The 22,989-nt window shown below is 54.9% G+C and overlaps 1 protein-coding gene across 1 annotated transcript in view; it reads right to left on the bottom strand.

Annotated features, from left to right (window-relative positions):
* The window catches only part of SCUBE1 (signal peptide, CUB domain and EGF like domain containing 1), a 133,628-nt gene extending 114,591 nt beyond the window's left edge, over window positions 1–19,037 (bottom strand). Inside the window, exons 1-3 of the mRNA XM_040233360.1 lie at window positions 18,978–19,037; window positions 14,256–14,757; window positions 9,879–10,010 (exon numbers count right to left, since the gene is read on the bottom strand). Coding sequence (XP_040089294.1) covers window positions 9,879–10,010; window positions 14,256–14,757; window positions 18,978–19,037 — 694 coding nt within the window. The remainder of the gene's footprint in view (window positions 1–9,878; window positions 10,011–14,255; window positions 14,758–18,977) is intronic.
* Between the last annotated feature and the right edge of the window lie 3,952 nt (window positions 19,038–22,989).

Genomic DNA, 22,989 nt, shown 5'->3' with positions numbered 1-22,989 from the left:
AATTGATTCTTGCTGCCCCATAAAACATACATTTATTCTGTAGTGCCTCGATTCGAAGAGAGTCTACTACAATGAGTCAGAGATTCTTCTCATTTTAATACCATTTAGGGCATTTTAGTTCTAAAAATCAGGACTGACCGGAAAGGTTCTCCAAATGAGGATTTTTAAAGCACTCTACTTGCCACTCTCAGAAATCATTACTGAACACATCTCCCCGTTTCCCCTCGAAATTGGCATTTTTCTCGACATTCCTTGCAGACAGCGGAGAGCAAATGCTCTAACAAAGAACCCTTCCCTGGCTGGGCGCTAACATGTCTTCTCCTTTGTCTGGGGCTTTAGGAAAAACCGTGCACTCCTTAGATCAGGCAACCATTCTGGGAGAGATGTATGGCTTAGGAAGTTGAGTCCTTATTGGTGAATAAATCTTAATCCGGTTTGTTGGCTAATTACATTCGCGGGAAGGTGGTTCCGCAGGGCTGCCCAGCAGGAAGGATTAAGCCCCCCGTCTCTGGTGGCACAGGGTTAAGCTCTGGGTTTGTAATGACTGAGTAATGAGACCCGCTCTCGGCGGACTCCTGGCATCCATCGATCAGGTTTCCCTTCTGCCGAGACAATGCCAGAAGTGGGCCCAGCAGTTAATTATGGGAAAGGTCAAAGGTCATGCAAAACCAACACAAATCTATATACTTTTTCATTCCCAACAGCACACAATGACCATGGCTCAGCCAGAGGGTGGGAAGGTCCTCCCCTCAGCCAACCCATGATCCAAGGTAACCATGGGGTTGAGCTGTGGGCTGACCTCTCCCAGTGGCTGCATGGCTTCGGGCCTACACGTTTTTGCTCATGCTGTTTCCCTCTGCCCGGAGCTCACAGACACCCACGCCCTTCCACAGACCGAGCCTGCACATCACTGCCCGCTCTGAACTCCTGCAAATTGCCTGGCAGCCTGGGGGGTGGGGGGCACTTCTCCCCACCTTCTGGGCCCTGCGGCTCCCTGAAAGGACACTGTCATTCCTGTCACTTGCTCTGCATGTGTCCTTCGAGGCTGCGACTTCCATGGGGCAAGAACAGTGTCCTGTTGAGCTGCAGGTTCAGCAGTAGCAGCGTGTCTCCCCAAAGTCTGCTTGGCATTGAACGAATGAGTAGCCATCTCGATTGAAGCCCTCATGGATGTATGAGGCTGTATGCAGGCCCTTGGCTATGAGCACCCTAAGAAGTAGGTATGAACATCTTTGTTTGACAGCAAGGGAAACCAAGGCTCAGAGGTGTTGCTGCCCTGCCTGAGGTCACACAGCTAATACAAGGGGGGCCAGGAAGTGGGCCAGGCCATCAGACTTTGGAGAATGCTTTCTCAGTCACAAAGGGCCACGTTCTGTAGGCTTCCGTTTATATGACGTCTGCAGAAGAGCCAAAAGTATTGAGACAGAAAGCAGATTAGTGGTTTCTGGGGACTGGGAAGCTGGGGAGCAATGCCTAAAGGGTACAGGGTTTCTTTTTGGAGTAATGAAAAGTAATCAAAATAAATTTGATGTGGGTGATGGGTGCACAAGTCTGTAAATATACTAAAAGGCACTGAATTGTATTCTTTAAGTGGGTGATGGTGTAGTACATGGATCATATCTCACTAACGCTGTTTTTCTCAGGTAATGCTGTCGGTGACCTCGTACATCGTGCTGGGGAGTCTAGGGGGCTCTGCCTGGGAGCAGACACTCACTGTGAACTGACCTCGAGTGTCCTCTGCTCAGTGTGGGCTCACGGTGAGCTTTGTGGCTCCCAAGTATCAGGCTGGGACTTGCCTACCGAATCCCAAGGGCCAGTTAATTACTCCCTTTCTCCCTCCCAAACCCTCTGGACCATTCACTGTTCCCAAGTTCTGACATCACGCCTAGCGGATGCCCAAGCAACCTGGATGATGGGGAGCAGCCTTCTCAGAGTGTTCAAGACGGGAATGAGGGGCTGCCAGCTGAGAGCTGAGGTTCCCGCTGCTCCCTTGCCAATCAGAAGCACAGTCATTCTCCCACTCCCGTTACCAAAAAGGCGGGGGGACGTCCCAGACCCTGAGACTTCAGGCTCTGAGGGGGTGCTCCACAGACCCAACCCGTGAACTCAGCAGAAGGATGGTCAGAAATACAGTTGCCCAAAAGCCTGAGCCACCACTTGGAATGGGCAGGCTGGGGTCCTAGAGCTTCTCCAGTGCACCCCTGGGTTTGATAAAGGGATACCTGAACCCAGAGAGGGGGACTGAAGAGCTGACCATATCAGCAGGTTGGGGCTGAACCCGAGACCCACAGCTCAGGCTTCTCCCCCTAAGCCCACAGGCTGCCCTCTGGGCTCCAGAGGCTCAGGAGCTGGCCTGGTGCACTTTGATTTTACTCTCTTTCTCTCCAGGTCCCCTGTGGAGTTGCTCCCTAATCGTCAAGCCAATAGAGGCAAGGGTGACTGCCTACCGTCTTCTAATGGCCCGCAGCTAAACTCTTACTATAGCCAAACAGGAAGGGCTTCACTCTCCCCATCACAGAAAGAGACACCGAGGCTCAGAGAACTGAAGGGACGTGCGCTAGATCACGCAGTTAGTAAGTGGCAAAGCCAAGACTGGAAGCCAGGCAGGCTGGCAGCAGACTCCACCATCCTAACCTTGACACAGCCACCTGGAGAATCCCCCACGCTTCAGTGAATAGGGAGCCAGGGCCCATGGTCCTCACTAGGGATCAAGCCATCTCTCTGACTTCTGCCCTCTTATTCCAGCACCTTCCTGTCCTCAGCCAGACCCTGGCCACGAGGAGCTGCCAGTCTAGACAGAAAGGATGACACAGACACGGATGAACACATCTCATGCAAGGACAGCCTTGCCCGCCCCCCGCACTCTGGTCTGGCCAGGCCTGCCCATGGGGCTGTCAGTGCCCGCAGTCCTGCCAGAGCCCCCCTGGAACCCTCACAGACTGAGCCTGAACTGGGCGCCATCGTAGCAAGGAGCACCCTGAAGATAGAGCTGCCCACTGTGGGGCTCAAAAGAGGCCTGAGTTTGCAGTCAGCACACTAGGGCCCCTGGAGAAGGAAATGACAACCCACCCCAGTATTCTTGCCTGGAGAATCCCACGGACAGAGAAGCCTGGCAGGCCATGGTGCACAGGGTGGCAGAGAATCGGACACGACTGAAGTGACTAAGCACGCACTCTAAGGCCCAAGAGGTCCACAGACCTGCCCAAGGTCACATAGGCGGGCACCCAGGTCTCCACGGACCTACATCCAGCCTTACTCCCCTCGACTCAAAGGGCAGGAGGTCCAGACAGAGGTGGGGGGCGGGGAGAGGGGTCTCTGGGAGAGGGTAGTGCCTCTGGGCGCCCCCGGAGGGAGCAGAGGCTGAGCCACAGCAGCCGCCATTATTAACAGAGCAGCAAGTCCACGCCGGCCAGCTGGGGTTTTCCCTTCTCTCCTCCCAGGGGCTGCAGCCCTGGCCCATCTGGAAGACCCCCTCCAAGCACCCCTCCAAGACCCCCTGACCTTGCCTGCACACACGAGCCCTCCAGCCCTCTTTGTCTCAAGGCCTTTGGGGAAGGCCACCATCCACTTCAGTAACATTCAAAGGCCAACAAGGCCCGTGGTTTATTTTCTTAGAAATAATGGTTTTTGCTGGTTAGCATTCCTCGGATGGAAAAACAAATACAGCCACTGTAATAAGAAGCAGCCAAGAGGAGGCTAGAGTGCCTAGAGGAAGGGACGGAAGGAGGCCTACTGCCCTGGGGTGGCGGGGGAGTGCTCAGAGATGGTGTGGGGGTGGGGGCAGAGGCCCTCTAACCCTAGGAGAAATGGGGATTTAGAGAAAAAAGAAAGCTCGATTGCAGGCATTCTCACCTACAGCCAGGCGGCTGTCCCTCCCCCAGCTCCCACTCAGCGCCCACTGGGTGAGACAGGTGCCCCCCATCCCACACGATGGGAGGAAGGCTAAGTCACCTGCTGCACTCACCGAGTGGGCAGGGATAAAGTCAGACCTCGGCATCCTTGCAACAGACCAGACGCGTTCGGGGACCATTAGAGCCGGAAGGAGTGTCAGAGACCGCCTCTGCCCTCCTAACTTAGCCCAGATGACCGCCTCTCCAGGGAGTCCTTTCAGACTTACCCCTCCCCAAGCAGTGCTGGCCCCTGTCTTTCTCGCCCCGCTGAGTCTGGTCTGTATTTCCACGGCTGTACTTTCCACGCCCTGTTAACGATCACGTCTTTCCCCATCTGTCTCTCCCTTGAACGGGGAGATTGGGAAAACAGGTCATAGCCCCAGCCCCAAGCTTGGCACAGAGTAGGTGCTCAGTGAACAGTCTCCATCCTGAACTGAATCTGGTCCAGTGGACACATTCTATACCCGGGCAAACTGAGGCTTAAGAAGGCAAATGCCTCCATGCTTCAATGCCAATGATACAAGCTCTTAACTCCCCCCCACCCCCCCACCCCCCCGCCACCCGCCAACACAAAATGGACCAGGGCTCCAAGAAGCCTCAGCTCCGCAGCAGATCTGGGACCAGTTGCAAGCCACGCTGCCTAATTGCTAGCTGACAGCAGCTTGGAATTTTAAGTCACATCCGATTTCTTCCTGCCCGCTGGTCTGCCGGACTCCAGTGCTTTCATCTTCAGCAGGGCACACGTTAGCATGCATAATTGCACGTTTTAAGACTCAAAGAAGAATTTCCCCTCCTCCCCTGCTCCCAGCCCACCTCTGAACTGCCTTTGCTGGCCTCCCAAAAAGCAGAATTGTATCTGGAGTTTCAGGAAAGAGTGTAATAATGATGAAAATGATTTAATAAGGTCATAGACATTATTTCCTCAGAAGGCCAATTGGTCTCAAGGTTCTTTTTTTTTTTTCTGATGTTGAACTAAATGGATCACTGGGTGTGTTATTAAGAGTTTTGTTAAAACACTTAATAGCATGGCCTGTAATCTACCTAACTTCGGTGACTGACAAGTAGGCCCTGGGGATATAAAATTCAGGAAGTGACTATTTACATGCATTACTTACATGCTAATTTTGTGATCTCCGATGCCCATAAGGCTGTCATTTTTTTCCTTTTCACAGAAAACGGAAAATAGTAATATATTTGATATACTGTGACCAAAACAAAAAGCTACTTCCCCCAAGAGTTTTAATTATGACGTTCTGGAAAAGGTCCGAGTTGGAACTTGCAAGTGGAAGAAAGCACTTGAATAAATGGTTTAAAAAATTAAGTACACATAGAAGGGGCGATGTGCACTGCTGTTGCAGACTAAACAGTGATTATCAGGAGGGTCTCAGTTATTTAAACAAGCCATTTGAGGGTGGTTTGCTCCACGTTTGGGACCTGGTCCTGATTATAAACGAGAGCTTTTCATTAAGATTAGCAAGACCCAATTCAAGCTATAATTTGGTCCTTTTCCTTAGCACATGTCTATGAAAACAAAGCAATTAAGGTTAAATGAGTTGAAGCATTTAAAGGGACTGAAATGCCCCCTCCTCACCCCCAGCCTGCCCCCTCGACAGAAAGAGTACAAACAGGCCCGACTAATTCAGACCAGGAGGCCAGCACAGGGCTGGCCCTGGCAGCTCCCTCAAGGTCCATGCACAGGGTGCCTGGTGGGGGCGCCGGGGAATGCAGCAGCTCAGCTAAATGAAGAAGGATGGGGAAACAGAATGTGCAAAGGCCCTGGGGTAGGAAGGAGCTGGGAAATTGGAGGAACTATAAAAGGACAGTGATGCTGGGGGAGGTTAGGGAGAAAAAGATACAGAGAATGACCGGGTTCAAAGTGGTCAGTTAGCTGAGGAGCATCTCCAGTGGTCCAGGCTCATGAGGCCTGGCTCAGAAGAGCTGACGGAGGCAAGGGGAGGTGTTACAAGGTCTCTGCAGGCCCCCTAACACTCCACAGCTAAGGCTGCTGGAGGCCCAGGCCACTGCTGGGACCTCATGGCTGACTGGGATCATAGTCTAGGCCCTTCTGTCCCTCAGCTGGGTGACCTGGTGAGAGACTAACCTTCCTGGGGCCCAATTTCCTCAACCTAATTCTGCCACTGGTCCCATCAGACATCGGTGGACTAGACCTCGCCCCTTTCTAGACTTGGCTTCTTCATCCATAAGACCTTCAAAGTCTTAGGAGGTCTAGGAGACCTTTCTTGATACCCCTCAGACATGGACAATAGTCATTCACTTCATCCACCAGTGCCAGCTCTAGGCTCAAGCATAAGTGAAGTCACACAGGTCATGGCAGCCCAGTGTGACAGGAACTCCAAAGGAGCGATGCTCACTGGTGACAGCTGACCTGTTTGGGGCAGCCGGGAAGGCTTCCTGGAGGAGGTGACCGCTGCAACTCATCCATCCACCAGTTCACCCAACAGATGCCTCCCAATCCCTGTGCCAGGCCTGGTGTTGGGTTCTAGGCATCAGAGCTGAAAGGTAACAGACCCTGACCTTGAGGAGCCCACATTCCAGGAGGAGACCTGGGAACCATTAAGCCAGCGTGAAGTGAGCTAAACAGAGGTTGTGTGGGGCTGGCATAGGCAACAAAGAGGGGCACTCATCTATAAAACTCGGGGGCTGCCTTAGAGGCCCTTTAAAGCTCATTCCAACTCTGCATGTCTGTGAACTCACCTCGAGTGACTTCAGACACTGTCAAGATGAGAACCATCGAGAAAACACTGGTTTATCTTCAACCTTGCTCAGGGTCTTTCCCAGCTGTCTGAGACCCCTCAGTCTGCCTACAGCAAGCCCCCTGCCGGCAGTAAGCTGACCACATGTGACCCCAGGCTGCTCCCTGGACACACACACCGCCATCATCACATGTGCACGTGACCACATGGCAAGATGGCCTTGAACGCGCAGTGAGAAGCTGTCCCCGGGTCTGGTTGCTTCAGGCACCGGGTTTGCTAAAAGGTTTTCCTCCAGCAGCAGGAGTTTCAAGGCAACACAGTTATGAGGTTCAGTCGGCCCCACTTGGGGAGGCAGGGAGCGGTCACAGGCTGACCTCTTCCTGTGAAGAGTGAGGGAGGCTGTGGAAGGCGCCTTCTCTGGGCCTGCTAAGACCCTGTCCTCTCTGTTTACCACAGTAAACAGCAAAATCTTTCAGATCTCTAGGACAAGGGAACTCATTTCTTCCCAAACTCCAACGCCAGCCTCTGCAAACCCCACACCAGGTCAGGACCTGCAGATAAAGGGGCCCAGGGAGGGAAAGCAGGTTTGATTGACATCTGCTACAGGAGAAAGTGGCAGCAAACTGTCTGCCACGCCTGAGGTTTAGTGCATGCGAAATCATTCTGGGCATGTCCGACTCTTTGGGACCCCATGGACTGTAGCCCTTGAGGCTCCTCTGTCCATGGGATTAATCTTAACCCAGGCAAGATTACTGGAATGGGTTACCATTTCCTCCTCCAAGGGCTCTTCCTGACTCAGGGATCGAATCTGTCTCTTATGTCTCCTGCTTTGGCAGGTGGGTTCTTTACCACTAGCGCCGCCTGGGAAGCCCCCATTTACACCATGGAAACCAGCAGATGGTACACGACAGAGCTTTGATGATGACGATAGGAGCAGATGACAATGATGACAAAACATGGGTAAGAGTACTACCCCCTGTGTCCTGAGCACCTACTGTATGCTGAGTACCCACTGTCAACCAGACACTGAGGTTGCCAGGGCTCTGGCACCCTACACCAGGGGTCTCCAACCTCTGGGATCAAATGCCTGATGATTGCAGGTGATGTAATAATGATAGAAGCAAAGTGCACAATAAGTGCAATGTGTTTGAATCATCCCGAAACCATCCCTCCCCAGTCCATGGAAAAGCTGTCTTCCATGAAACTGGGCCCTGGGGCCAGAAAGGTTGGGGACAGCTGCTGATATCATTCAGTCTTCAGGAGGCCTAAAGACAGATTAGGATTTAGCCAGGGCATAAAAGGAGGGAAAGGAGCTCCATGAAGGGGAAACATCTGAGCTGGGTCTCAGAAACACGACTGGCCTGGTGTGTGTATGTGTGGCCAGGGCACAAGGGCGTCCGAGTTTCAGATGAGGCCAGAGGCCAGAGCAGGCTGGAGAGACTGAAGCACACTCACAGCTTTGTTCTCTTTTATCCTCATACTGGGGCCATCAGGCCCCAGGGCCAGTGACCGTGACCCCCACCCTGGGGGGTTCCACTGGAGCAGAGTGTGAAGCTAAGCTGGACTCTGCAGGACTTCAGGGCAACAGGTAGGACACAAAACGTGGGCGTCCTGGGCAAGGGACAGCGGGGCAGGGGAACCTCAGGAGCTGGGCTGGAGGAGGAACAGGCTGGGTCAGTGGCTTCAACTGGCGGAGATGGGGGTCACCTTGGGAACCCCCGGCCAGAGGGCAGAGCACATGATAAGAAGAAAACAGCGTCTCACATGCGCCAGCCAGAACCACCAAGCTCGTGTCCAGGCCTAACAGCAGCCGGCCTGCGCTATCTGCCTCCAGCCTGGCCTCCTTCCAGAGGTCTGTGGATAGGCGCCAGCTCCCTGCTCTGGGTTCTGGGCCTCAAGCAAGGCCAGGGCTGTGGCCAAACCAGGCACGATCCAGGACAGGGTCATCTATCTGGCACTCAGCCTTAAGTAGATGCCCAACAAATGAGACGGATAAACAATACCAGCGTCCTGAGGAGGCACAGCCATATTTCCTACAAAACCTAGCTCCTATAAAAACCTAGGAGCAGGCACCCACCTTGCTTACCTAACACAAGTCTCACGCTTTGAAAATGGAAGCTGGCAGGGCTCGGGGAGAAGGCAATGAGATGACAGAGAGCTTTGGGCAGGAATTAAGGGGCCTGGGTATGAGTCCCAGCCAGGCCCTTGTGAAACAGGGTTGGGTGGGTGGGGGGGGGGACTTTGCAGACGTGTCTTCTCTAATCAGAGCCTCAGTTTTCCTCATCTGTGAAGTGGGGACAGACAGGGAAGCCTTGGATCCTGATTCTCAACCAGGGTTGCACATCAGTCTTGGAAGAGAGCTATCTCTGGCCCCCTGTGCCAGACCCATGGAGGCAGAAGGACCACACAGACCCTCCTGGACAAATGCTCCCAAAGGCTCTGTCCGGTTTGGGAAGTCCCCTCCAAAGACAGCAAAGAGTGCTCTTGCCTCCGACTTTCAGGCTGCCAGGGAGGCGGTTTCTAGGCCCATACGCTCCAAGCAGCATCTCAGGTGCAGGGAAGGCAGGCTGGGTGGACAGACAAGTAGCTCCAGTCTCTGCCCACGCCCCTGGCGTCGCCCACGCCCCTGGCGTCGCCCACGCCCCTGGCATCGACACAAGAGACCTGAGCCAGCCCCACAGCTGCTGTGGCTGCTCCTGCGACGTTCCCTCGTGGAAGCTACACAGGATATACAGGTGGCTTTCGATTTGAAACTAGGGAGCTTGGGCTCCTTCTAGACGGTTCTTGGGGTTCTCACAGCTAGCATACTGGAGTGGTTTGCCATTCCCTCCTCCAGAGGGAACGGGGGCAACAGAGGATGAGATGGTTGGACGGTATCACCGACTCAATGGACATGAGTTGAGCAAACTCCAGGAGATGGTGAGGGACCAGGAGAGGCCTGGTGTGCCGCAGTCCACGGGGTCTCGAAGAGTCCGACACGGCTTGGCAACTGAACGATAACAACAACCACCTTGGGGGTCACCCCAGAGCTCTGCCCCATATATATCCGGTCAGGGACAGATGGACAAATAGACCATCCAGTGCTCCACCTCAATTTCTTATTAAATCGAAACCCCAAAGTTTCAAATTCAGGGAGAGTTAAATACTCCTCGACCTCCAAAGGAAGCAGCCCGGGTTCCGGGGCAGCCTGCAGCCTCCCTGCCAGGGCTGACCGCGGCCACCCCCAAGGGCCGTGGGGGCTGAGGGTCTGGCTTGAGGGCTGGGCCGGGCTCACCTTCACACTGCCGGCCTTCCCCCTTGTAGCCTGGCTTGCAGAGGCACTTGTAGGACTTGGGCGTATTCTGGCAGATGGCATCAATGTGGCAGTCGTCCGTGCCCTCCGAGCACTCGTCCACATCGACGGCCCCTGCTGGGATAGGGGAACAATGGGTGAAGTGTGGCCGGGAGGCGGGCAGCCAGTGTGGGGCAGGGAGTTCCTTTTGCCTCCTGCCCCACCATGGTCCCTGGGGTAATTAACAGGAAGAGCTGTCACACAACCACCTGGTGTGACAGGTGGTGCCTGGTAGCATCTTTGGGGCGGCTGCTCTGTGCCAGGTGCCAGTCTTGTTTATTTTGACAATGATTCCATTAGGTAGAGTTATCATTCCCATTACAAAGCTGAGAAAGCGGAGGCTTAGGAACACAGGACTTCCCTGGTGGCTCAGCTGGTTAAAGAATCCGCCTGCAATGCAGGAGACCTGGGTTCGATCCCTGGGTTGGGAAGATCTCCTGCAGAAGGGAAAGTCTCCCCACTCCAGTGTTCTGGCCTGGAGAAGTCCATGGACTGTATAGTCCACGGGGTCACAGAGTTGGATGTGATTGAGCAAATTTCCCTTTTCACTTTAGGAACACAGAGAGGAAAAGCGTCTCTCTGCATGTCTTGCTCTCCCCACAAGCATCTCTCCAACCCTCCTCCACCCTCCTTATTCTAGAATTTAGAGCCAGAAGGGTCCTCAGAGGAATTTAAATCCATCCTGTTTGGGTCGAAGATGGGGAAACAGAGGCTAGCGTGGTGCAGTGAATGGGGGCTAAGCCAGCAGGCCCAGGTGGCAGATCTGAAACACGGGCCCCACCCAGCCCCTAGGATGTGGAAATAAAGGATTCTTTTCTAAAAAAAAAAAAAAAAAATTATTTGGTGGTGCCGGGTCTTAGCGGTGGCACACGGGATCTTTAATCTTCATTTAGCATGTGGGATCTTTAGTTGAGGCAGAAGTGAAGTTGCTCAGTCGTGTCTGACTCCTTGCAAACTCATGGACTGTAGCCTATAAGACTCCTCTGTCCATGGAATTTTCCAGGCAAGAGTACTGGAGTGGGTTGCCATTTCCTTCTCCATTAGTTGAGGTATGTGGCATCTAATTCCCTGACAGGGATCAAACCTGGGCCCCCTGCATTGGGAGGCCAGAGTCTTGGCCACTGGACTGCCAGGGAAGTCCCTGAAGGATTCTCCCCCTGGCCTCCATGCCACCAGACTAGAGCGTCCCAGTGGTGGACCCATTCTGTCAGTTGGGCTAACCTGGCTCACGGATGCATCCAGTCTCCCTGTCCTCTCTCTTCTCCACCTCGGAAATCTAGGTTTGAACCTGGTTCTCATACTCTGACTTCCAAACTCAAGTTAAGTTTAGGTTATGAGGGTTCCTGGCACTCCCTACCGCCTCCCCTCCATATACACTATCAGTCTGGAATCGCTATTGAGCAAATAATGTAAAATAGATTCTGTGCATCTGTATATACACTTCTCTCTCTCTCTCTCTCTCACACACACACAGCTCAGGCAGCAGCAAGGCCCTCAGAACACAGGATAATGCAGCCAGAAGAACCTTAGCTATAATCTAGGTTCATTCCTCAGGTTACAAATGAGGAAACTGAGGCCCAGAGAAGCCTGCTGACAGTCAGGAGCTCATTAGGAGCAGAGACTGGACTCTAACTCAGGATTAGCAAGTCCAGGACCTTTCCACATGACATGTTCCTCCAGCCAGCTATGAATAGAGTACAGATGGGCGACAGACAGACAGAAGGACCCAGAGGGGAGCACAAGGAACTCTCAGTAGCTACGGCGAGGGCCATCACCCAGGGGCAAGCCTGGGGAACTCCTGGAATGCCCTCCTCTCTTTATGCCTCTGCTTCCCCCTAGCCCATCTGGCCCTCAAGAATGTCCACTCTGAATTACTGCTCTGGCCGGCCTCTGGGTTCTAAATCTGCATGGGGAGATCTCTCTAAGAGAACCACTCCCCTCCAGGGTTGTTCCTCCCCAAGGCTCCAGCCTGCCCCTAAAGGGAGGCATCAAAAAGAAATACAACAGAATCACCTCCCTACACATACACATACACACACACAGAGAGAGCAGGTGGCATCCTTTCTCAGAGTGGTTGTATCTGCTGAGGTCAGCAGCCCACCCTCTACAGCTGCCCTAAGGATGGTGGATCAGGGGCCAGGAGGCAGTCAGCGTAGACCAAAGCCAGTCATCAGATGGCCAGGGGCCAGGAGAAACATCAGGCCAGTGGACCATCCCCTTCTGGAGAAGTGACCACAGTGGGAGCCCCAAGAGGGGTGGCATAGCCTCAAGGGCAGGAAGCCAGAGACTAGAGATCCACACGTTCCAGGGGAGAGGACCAGGACCACTTCTAAGACATGGCCAGATGGGGCAATGGACCACACTTACAGCTCTTCCCACTTCTCAGGGGTCAAACTGCCTGGGGCTCTCGGGGCCCCATGCCCCCAATCTCACACCTAGGCAGGTGTCCTCGTGGGATGAAAATGGATGGATGCTAGCCAAGGGGCAGTAAGGGCACCTCCCAACACATTTTTTTTTAATTGTAGTTTTTTACGAAAAACCCCTTTATTTGGGTGTGTCGTGCCCTGTAGCATGTGGGATACTAGTTCCCTCAAGAGGGATCAGGGATTGAACTCAGTCCCCAGCATTGGAAGTGCAGAGCCTTTACCACTGGATTGCCAGGGAAGTCTCCCAACAGACTTTTTAAACGTCTTTAGGTGGGGGTTGGGGAGAGGGCAGGCAAGTTGGAGGAGAGAGGGAGAGGGCACACAGGCCAGGGGTTCCTGCAATTTCCCTGGCCCCAGTCCTGGCCTGGACAGCCCAGCCCAGCCCTCCCCTCCCATCACAGGTGCTTGCTCTGACATGAGTTGTCTCAGAGCAGCACAACGCTTGCTTGGATGTGGGGGTGAGGACAGATAAAGCAGACAGACAGAGAGAGGAAGACAGGCACATACAGGAGCAAGCCAACGGGGCTGAAGGAACTCAGAGACCAGGAGAGATACCCACAGACACATGGGGGTGTGGCAGCGGGCCCTTGGGGCAGTTTCGCTTGGGGCCACCGGAGGAGAAAACAGCTCCGCTTCAATTGTGGAGTAGTTTTAAAGGCCCGGCATCCTCACTCAGGGGTTAACTCCCAGGAATAGACTTCCTGCTGCCAGACACAGACCTCAGGGAGCCCTGGAGCGGGCGCAGCCAGGGGACCTGGGGCAGCCGGGGAGAGCGCCGCAGGGTCTCTCGTCTCCGAGGACCAAAAGAAGTGCAGATCCTCTGAGGGACAGGGTCAGAGGTGGGGGGGGGGAGAATGTGTCTTCAGCTTTGTGGAAGACACCCGAGAGAGCAGGAAGGGAAGGGGAGGTGTGCCCAGGTACCTTGAAATCCGTGGGGAACCCCTACCTCACCTCTGCTGCCTGGCCACCTACCCATCCCCAACCGCCAGAGTCTCCTGCCTGTCTCTGGTGGACCCCCTCAGGGTGTTCCATCTCCCCACCCTCTGGCTCCAAGCATTTACTTTGCTCCTTGTCTGTTCTTCAGTCCTCCGCCTCCTGTCTGTCCATCTGTCCACCGCTTTCCAGCCATCTCATCCTTCCCTCCTTCCCTGGGTCTGGCTGGCTCCCTCCCCCGTCCCCCGCCCTCCCCCCTTTCTCGGGCGCCCCCCTGGCCGCACCTCTCTTTCCCTCTCTTCCCATCCCTTCCTCCCGCCCGCCTTCACATCTCCCTCTTTTGATGTTTTTCCTTCCAGATGCTCATCTGCCTCCTGCCTACTCCCTTGGGTTTCTTCCTTGCCCGCTTCAGTCTTTCTGGTCTCTACTCTTCCAGTCCGTCCTTCTCCGGGATTTTGTTCCCTGCGTCCTTTTGTGTACCTCCGTCTCTGTCCGTCTGTCTCTCCGTCTCCCACATCCTCCTTCTCTTTCTCTCGGGGTCAGTCCTCTTTCCCTCGCTCACCTCCTCGGGGGTCTCCCCTCCCAGCCTCCCTTCTTCCCTGGGAAGGGGGGAGCTCCTGTCCGGCTTGCGGGGGCGGGGTCCCCACTCCCTCCCGCCCTTGGGCGGTGCGCCGGGGCCGGCGGAGGAGCCCCTCGGCGGGTCGTCGTGCTTTCTTTCTTCCTCCCGGCTTCACACACCACCCCCCGCTCCAGCTCCCCCGAGGCCTTGGCCACCCCCCTTCCCTGCTCCGGCCCCGCTGCGCTCCGGGAGCCCCCAGGCCGGCCCGGGCAGCGCGGAGGGGGCGCTCCGCGGCCGGCCCCAGAAGTTACTTTGCAGAATCAGGGCGGGGCTGCAGCCCTCCCGACGGCGCGTGGCTAGGGGCCCGCCCGGGACCCTGCCGCCCACCGGGTCGGGGCTTACCTGGGAGCCCGTTGCCCCCCGCCAGCCGCCCGCGCGCGCCCAGGGCGAGCAGCACACACAAGTGCCAGCGCACGGCCGCCGCTCCCATGCTCACTGCGGGCCGGGCCGGGCCGGGTCGAGCCGGGCCGGGCCGGGCGTGCGGGGCGTGCGGGGCGCGGGGACCCCCACCGACCGGCCGCTCGCCGAGCGCTCCCAGCTGCAGGCTCCGAGGCCAGCGCTCCGGCTCCCGGCCTCCGAGCCGGCGCGACTGACGAGGTGACAGCCTCGCACTCATTGGCCCGCTGCCTCCGGGGGCGGGGCTCCACGCGCCACCGCCCAATGGGCGCGGGCCGCCGGCCTGGGGGGAGGGGCGGGAGTCCGGGGGCGCCCCCCTCCTCTTGCGGCCGGCGGCAGGTGGGGGGTAGGGGCCCCGATCGCCGGGCCGCCGGGCGCACTGTCTAGGCCGGGCCGGAGCCGCCTCTGAGGCTGCTCCCTCCCTTGCCCCCGGCTCCTGGGTCCCGCCCTGTCCGTCGAGGGCGGCCGCTCCTTAGGGGGCAGCACCCATTTACCAGCACGCGCGCGCGCGCGCAAACACACACACACACACACACACACACTCTAGGGAGTGGGGGGGCCTGCCCACCGGCCCTGGAGGTCGAGAAAGGCCCCGGAGGCATCCATTTGTATCGAAAGAAACGCAGTTCGCTCGAAGCAGAATTGCCCTAGCATCCGTTCCGTGTTTATTGAGCACCTACTGTGTGCAACTTCCCTGGTAGCTCCGACGGTAAAAGAGTCTGCCTACAATGAGGGAGACCAGGGTTCGATCCCTGGGTCAGGAAGATTCCCCTGGAGGAGGAAATGGCAACCCACTCCAGTATTCTTGCCTGGAGAATCCAATGGACAGAGGAACCTAGTAAGCTAACAGTCCATGGGGTCACAAAGAGTCCGACACGACTGAGCGACTTCGCTTTCACTATGTGCCCAGCGCTGGCAAGGCAGCCGCGAAGAAGACAGCCAAGAAAACCTTCTGAAGATCGTTTTCACATTTACGTTCAAAACAAATCAACTTTTTCCCTCCCCAAAGGACAATGGCCTATAAATGCGCTTGTCCTAGGACAACCGCGGGATCCATGTCTGCAAGGGGGCGCGGCAAAGATTCTGTGTCTGCCCAGCGGTCAGTCTTGGCTGCCGCAGCTTGTCTCGAGGCTGACTTCTTATACAGCAAAGTTTGATGAGCCCCCCACCTCCAGAATGCGAGGTCCCGCATGATGGTGGGCTAGGGGTGGGAAGACCAAGCAGTCAGGTCATTCCACCCAAGAGTTGCTCTGGTGGGGCCTGGGGTCTACACCTGACTCCTTTGAGACCTGGATCCAAGACCCCCCACCCAGCGGACGAAGTTGGAAATAAATGGCCCTTCTCAGCCCCAGGCAGGACGCCTGAAGGCAAGAAAGTTCAGCAAACCCCAAGGCCCATCTCCTTGACAACCACCAATAAGAGCTTCTTTTTTCCTCTCCTGCTCTCCAGGTCTGACTGAAAGACAAGACTTCCCTCTTTTTGCCCACTCTGCTTGTGCCAGTACACACCCAAGTTTCCTCTCCACACTGGCTCCCTTCCCTGCCCCCAACACACCCACACACGCAGGTACACCCTCCAACACTCCCTCTCAGGCATACAGGCTCTCACACTCATATACATCCTCACCAACACCCTTGCACACAATCCCACACTTTAAACACGCAACCTCTCACACACAAATGGGTGACTGCGCACACACTCCCACAACCTTCTGGAGGCAGTCTCCACAGCCCTGGAAGTTAAATCGGTGTCCAGCCACCTTTGCTCCCTGTCTGACCTCGTATCACGGACAGCCTGTGGCACTAACTTGGGGGCTGAGGCAAGGGGTCCCCACACGGGGGGACCAGAGAAGGTTAGCCTTCTCCCCCATCACACTGGACATATCGTGTGTGGTTGTGCTAGCTGGTGGTTTAATTTGGCAGACCCTGTTATCAGGCTTTATTTTGCCCTCGTGTGGCTTTGGGTTTCTGGGGGAGAAACACCCTCAGAGCATAGGTTTCTGCATGACACATACTGTCTTGTGCATTAGATAACAGCAACAAAGGTGGGCTGGGGTGGGAGGGTAGGTCCTTTCAGGGGCTTGAACCGACTAGAAACAATGCTCTTTAATGCATTTCTTCAACAGCAGCCCCTCATCCCTAGCCCGGTGCCCCCCAAGCTTGATGGTAGCAGGGGGTTCTTATTTTGGGTTCTGTCCCAAATCAAGGAGGCAATGAAAGTAGGATGATGGCCTGTTAGACTGTGGTCCAGAACCCAGAGGCAGCTCTCACTCAGTGACATCAAGTCCAGTCCCCAGCCAGCTCCGCCAAAGTATGCAGAGAAAAAGTCATTCCTTCCAAGAGATCATGGTCTGTGCAGAGGAGTCAGGAAGCAGAGAGGGCTGGAGAGGAGACACACTCCTAAGTCCCCCACAAATGCGCTCAAGGACATGGCAGAGAAAGAGGTGGTTGGTCCTGGCACAGGGGTGGTCAGGGAGGCCTCCCAGGGCACAGGACCCTAGAAGTGGGCACCAAGCATGAGGAGGCGATTTCTGCAATGGACAAGACCACGTGCAAGGTCAGCGGGAGGAGGTGGGGACCTAGGAGTGAGTGTTCTCAAAGCATCTCACAAACTAAAGCGCTGCACGAGGGTGTTGGTGACACAGAAGCCAGCTGCTCACAGAGACTGTGGTGCCTGGGCCGCTGGTGGGGTGAGACCCGTTTGTCTGGACTCCAACAAGGGGTATCTTACAGCATCTGGAAACAGCTGGGCAAGTGAGGCCTGGACATGGATGAGACAGTCACGTTGGAAAGGAACACTCCACAGCTCCCTGTTGCCTACCAAGCTACGCTGAACACTCAGTGGGGCTCACAACGCACCCTTTGCCCTACCCAGTGGTCCTCTCCTTGACAAACCAATGCAAAGAGGGCCCCACAGGCATCCTGCTTTCACAGCTCTCAGTCTTTGCCTGTGTGCCCCCCTCTGCCAGGATCACCCTTGATCTTCACAAGGCTCTTCTTCTGCCCCACCCCCACCCCCAAGCAGGGGGTAGGTCCTCCTCTGGGATCCAATAGGCACTACTGCTTTCCCATCAGAGTCCAGGTCACCCTGGGTTTCATATTTGTTGCCTCCAGCCTGGGGTTCCCTGAAAGTGGGGCTCACAGCTGATCTGTGTCTGGAGTCACAGCTCCCAGCTGGGACCTAAGGAATGATTGTTGGATAAATGAATGAATGGACCAAGAAACAAGGCAGACATCATTTAACTGAGGATTTGCATCACCCCAGGGAGTGGATAAAGCTTATATTGGCTGTCTGACAGGGCCCTGGGGAGTGAATCCAGCTGCCCACACACTCCTGGTCACCTCCATCCTCTGTGCCCACAGGGAAGCTGGGCTGGCCAGCAGGACCGCTGTCCTCAGGGGCCCTTTGGCGCCCCCTGGTGACAGAGGCTTGCGGAGAGGCCGACCTGAGCACTTCTCTTCCTGCCAGACAGACACTCAGCCTGGGCCACCCGGACTCCAGCCTGCTGACTCCAGCCCTCCATGTAAGAACACCTTGCTTTTGTTTTTACTTCCTCCTAGAAAAGTCTCTTGATTCCTAACAGTTGTTCTTTAACCACAGAAAGTTCTTTGAGAAAATGAAGTTTAAGCATAAAAATGAAGTTTAAGCATAAAATGTCACTACAGGGATGTGAAAGCCTTGATCTTGATAACTTTAGAGGCTTTCATCATCCTGTCTTATTAAAAATGAACGTTCATAGTCATACTGCTTCGTCTTTGCATACTTCTTTAGACCTTGAAGGCTCATCCTTTCTGTAATCGGTAGGTGACTATGGTGGTTTCTCTCTCACACAACTGGTGGCTCAGTGGTAAAGAACCCGCCTGCAATACAGGAGATGGAGGTTTGATCCTTGGGTTGGGAAGATCCCCCTGGAGAAGCAAATGGCAACCCAATCCAATATTCGTGCCTGAAAATCCCATGGACAGAGGAGCCTGGTAGGCTACAGTCCATGGGGTCACAAAAGAGTCGGACACGACTGAGCAACAGCTGACAAGGGGCCCCATGGACCAGGCTCCTTGGCTCGAGCTCTTATTTGTCAAATGAGGGTCTCAATCCCCAGAAGCCGGGGACGTCTCCAGCTCACATTCCAGACTCCTCTGAGATCACTGGCCTCAGATTCAGCACGCAGGGTATTCTGACCTCCTGGCTCTCTCTGTCCAATTATAGCAACAGGTACAATGTAAGCAGTGTCCCTGTGTTCCTAACATTGTGCTCAGATCTCTTGTGTGTTACATCACTTATCCTGAGAGGTAGAAACTGCCACCATCCCCACCTTACACCTGAAAAAACAAAGACCCAGGCCACTTACTTGGGGACCACAGAGCCAGCTAATGGCAGACGTGGGATCCGAATTCAGCTCTGTGCAGCTCCCGAAGACAGGTTCCAAGTCATTGCCTGCATGCCAAGCCGTTTCAGTCGTGTCCGACTTTGTGACCCCATGGACTGTAGCCCGCCAGGCTCCTCTTCCATGGTTTTCTCCAGGCAGGAATACTGGAGTGGGCTGCCATTTCCTTCTCCGGGGGATCTTCCCTACCCAGGGATCGAACCTGTGTCTCTTATGTCTCCTGCGTTGGCAGGCAGATTCTTTCCCACTAGCTCCACCTGGGAAGACCTGGTAATAAAACTCACTCGGAAGGCCTCAGGGCGCTCCTGGCTGTAACACACAAAGTGGTACTTTTTGGTTTCCATGTTGAGAAAAGAGGTTTTTACACAGCAGACAAATTGTAACAGTTCACAATTCATGTGGCTGATTTTAGGTACTAACCCGTTTCATGCTCTCCCATCTATCTAACAGTTCCCCCTTCCCAGTTTATTTTCTTATCTAGGATGGCAACAAGTCACTCTAGGATCCTGGGAGGGGTTGTGTAGAAGTAGGAAGTGATGGGGAGGTGATATGACACACACACACCATTCCCTCCAGGGAAGTGACTCAAGCTGCAAGGCCATAGATGCAGGGGAAGCTGCAAATGAAACCTGGAGACACCCCAGCGTCACAGAGCGGGGAAACTTCCGCCCGAAACCCAGATCCGCTGCCCCATGGACGGGCCCACCGAAGCCCCCTTAGGCTCCTCAAAGTTGCCAACTGGGCCCTCACCTGCTCCTGGCTAGGCCTGCTCCCCTCCTCTCTCCTCACCCACCAAGCCCTGTCAATGAATGGCACATCACTTCTCCTCTCCATCCCCCGGGGCTGCTGGCTTTGATGAAAGGACACCAGCTTCCGCCCCCATGACTCCACAGATGCTCACACCCACACCCATCAGAGTAGCGGAGTCAGTGCTCAAAGGCAGACCTGACCTCTCCAGTCCTTGCTGCCTACAGGACACCATCCATTCAAGGCTGTGGGAGAGGGATTTCCCTGGTGGTCCGATGGCTAAGACTCCATGTTCCCAAAGTAGGGGGCCTGGGTTCAATCCCTGGTCAGGGAACTAGATCCCATGTGCCACAACTAGAGAGCCTTTGTGTGACAGCTAAGACCTGGCCTAGCCAAAAAACCAAAAAACGCTGTGGGGGGGTGGGCCTGTCCTCTGCCTGGGAAAGTCCTCCCCTCCCCTCCACCCTGCACTGTCTCAGGCCTTGAGCCACAGCTTTTTCTGCTCCCTTCTGTCCCAACAAACTTCCCCATTCCTGTGTCTGACGGGCTTAGACTCAAGGCTCAGGAGCTCTGTCCTGCCTGCGACTTTGTGGAGTGAATCCAGCCGCCCACCTTCTCCTGGCCCCCTCCATCCTCTGTGCCCTGAGGGCACGCTGGGCCTGCCGGCAGGACGGCCAGAATGTGTGACCCAGGGCCCTTGGCCTTGCAAAAGCCTTCTCCATGGGCACTGGTTCTGCTTTGAAACCAGTTGGCTAGGAGATTTTTCCTTCACTGAGGTTAAGATGTTGGGGTGGGCTGATGAGTTAGACTTCCTGGTCACCTAGCATCCCTTGCAGACCTTAAGCCAAGACTTCAGTAGTGAACAGGTGGCTCTGGTTGGGCCATTCATTGTATTTTATGCCCCTGGCCATAAAGTTCATCCAGGGAGAAGGGGGTGACAGGATGAGATGGTTAGATAGCATCACTGACTCAATGGACATGAGTTTGAGCAATCTGTGGGAGACAGTGAAGGACAGAGAAGCCTGGCGTGTTACAGTCCATGCGGTCGCAAAGGGTCAGACACGCCTGAGCGACTGAACAAGAACATGTGACTAAGTGAAGCCCATCGGATGTCTGCCCGGGGGTCCTCTGAGCGGGGCCATTGAAGTGTGTCTACTTCCCTACATGGGCACAGAGCGGTGAGGATGGGTGTCGGAGCTCCCCGTGGCTGTGGTTCTATTGCGGTGTGGACAGCTGGCCTCAGAGAATGGATCCGTCAGAGAGTGGAGGAAAGAAATGGGAAGGGACAGAGAAGAGACAAAGAGAGTAGAGAAGGCCATGGAGCCCCCTCCACCATCTCAACCTCCTCTGCCCATTAGGGTCACCAGCTGGTACTCTTCCCAGTGACACTGCCCACGGACGCCACCTGCTTGAGGTGCAAGCATCTCTAAACACCCAAGCCAAGTCAGCCCGCCAAGGAGACAGAGCCATTGGGAAGCCAGACAAGGGCTTCATGGCTGCAGACAGGATGAGACCCTTAATACTAGGTAGCAAGCAGGGAAACCATGAATGAATGAGGGGGTGACCGGCTTTCTTCCTTCCCTCCAACGTCCAGCAAGTGGTCTGGCAGGGCAGGCACTGAAAACAGGCGTAGCAGTGGAGACGTCTGCCTGGAAACCCCTCAAACATTTTCTCTCGGGCTAATTGTTGGCAGCAATCATAGGCAATCAGGAGGCGACGGTGCTGGTCAGCGACATCCCAGAGCGGGTCTCTCAGGATCCAGAAAGTCAAGGGCGCATGTCCCAGGGACCCATGGCTTTCGCATCTTCCAGGGTCTAGTCCCAGATTGCCATTTGAAAGGAAGATGCTGGCCCTTCTCTGGTCCTAGGGCCTAGCCTAGTTCAACTCCAAGACTGTCCTCAACACAGAGGAAGAGCTTGTGTGACCACAATAAAGGTCTCCCGAGAGCCGCCCACGGCTGGCTGCAGCCGGTCACGGCTCCCATTCACAATGAGCCATTGTGGTTTTCCTGCCTGACATCCTTATCTCCCAGGACTATGGGGGGCGGGAAGGAGACTGTTCCAGCGAGCTTGACCAGGGAGCTTGGGTTCTCCCACCCTGCCCCAGGGTCAGCAATGTGCTTTGATAACTAGCCAGGCTAGGCTGATATTGACAATGGGCATTTGCGCAAGACTTTACCAGACTCCTTCACACCCATCATCCAGTTTGATCCTCATAGACAAAGGTTGAGATCACGTGTCTCATGGCCTGTTTTGCAGGCGGAGAGCCTGAGTCCAAGAAAAGAAACTACCCCCACTGTAGACTGCACTGTTGTTCAGTCACTAAGTCGTGTCTGAGTTGTTAGTGACCCCCATGGATGGTAGCCTGCCAGGCTCCTCTGTCCATGGGATTTCCCAGGCAAGAATACTGGAGCGGGTTGCCATTTCCTTCTCCAGGGGATCTTCCCAAGCCAGGGGTCGCATTCACGCCCCCTGCATTGCAGGCAGGTTCTTTACGGGTGAGCCACCAGGGAAGCCCGTAAAGGGCATCGGCTCCACCTAAATTCTTAGAGAAAGGAGGGAAGTTATTTAGTTGTTGTGCTATTGTCCAAAAGAGACAGCAGAGTTATTTCCATTAGGAAGACATTTACTGGGAATTCCTTGGCAATGGCAACCCACTCTAGTGTTCTTGCCTGGAGAATCCCAAGGATGGGGGAGCCTGGTGGGCTGCTGTCTATGGGGTTGCACAGAGTCGGACACGACTGAAGCGACTTAGCAGCAGTAGCAGCCAATGGTTAGAATTCAGCGTTCTCGCTGTTGCGGTCCAGGATCAATCAAAAAAAAAAAGAGAGAAATTTACTAAGCAATGACTTCCTGTGCCGGACACTAAGAAGACAGGAAGAGACAGGGACCCTGTTTAGGAAGAACTCAGGCTAAAGAGGGAGACCCTGGCTCATGGTTTCTGCAGGAAGCAGCCAAAACTCCCCCCAGAGGGCCCTGCCTCTTAAATCCACCCTTGCTCCTCCTTGCTTTGCTGCAAGTCTCCTGCAAACGACCACACGAATTGGTTCTAGACCGGAATGGAGAGAACTAGGTAAGCAGCTGCGTGTCCTCAAGGACGTTCCGTGTCAGCTTCCCCACATGTAAGATAAGTATAAGCAGCTCTCATCATAAGTGCTCAGTGAGGGCTTCTGGTGGCCCAGTGGTCGAGAATTCGCCTGACAGTGTAGGGAACACAGGTTCAATCCCTGGTCTGGGAAGGTTCCACATGCCCTGGAGCAACTAAGCCGGAACTACTGAAGCCCTCCAGCCCTGGAGCCTGTGCTCCACAGCGAGAGAAGCCACCACGATGAAAAGCCCATGGACCGCAGCTAGAGAGAGCCTGCGCACAGCAACAAAGACCCAGAGCAGGCAAACATACAGAAATAAAGTGCTCAGTAAGGGAGAAATGAGATGATGCATGTGAAGCTCTTGACACGGTTGTTGGCATACAGCTGACACTCAATAAAAACTGAAATAAGTTTTAGACAGGATAGAGTAAGTGTCAAGAAATACGTGTAAAGAAAAGTTC

The sequence above is a fragment of the Oryx dammah genome, unplaced genomic scaffold, assembly GCF_014754425.2.
Source record: "Oryx dammah isolate SB20612 unplaced genomic scaffold, SCBI_Odam_1.1 HiC_scaffold_29, whole genome shotgun sequence".
Taxonomy (NCBI): Eukaryota; Metazoa; Chordata; class Mammalia; order Artiodactyla; family Bovidae; genus Oryx; species Oryx dammah.
This window is presented reverse-complemented; position numbering and strand designations above follow the sequence as displayed.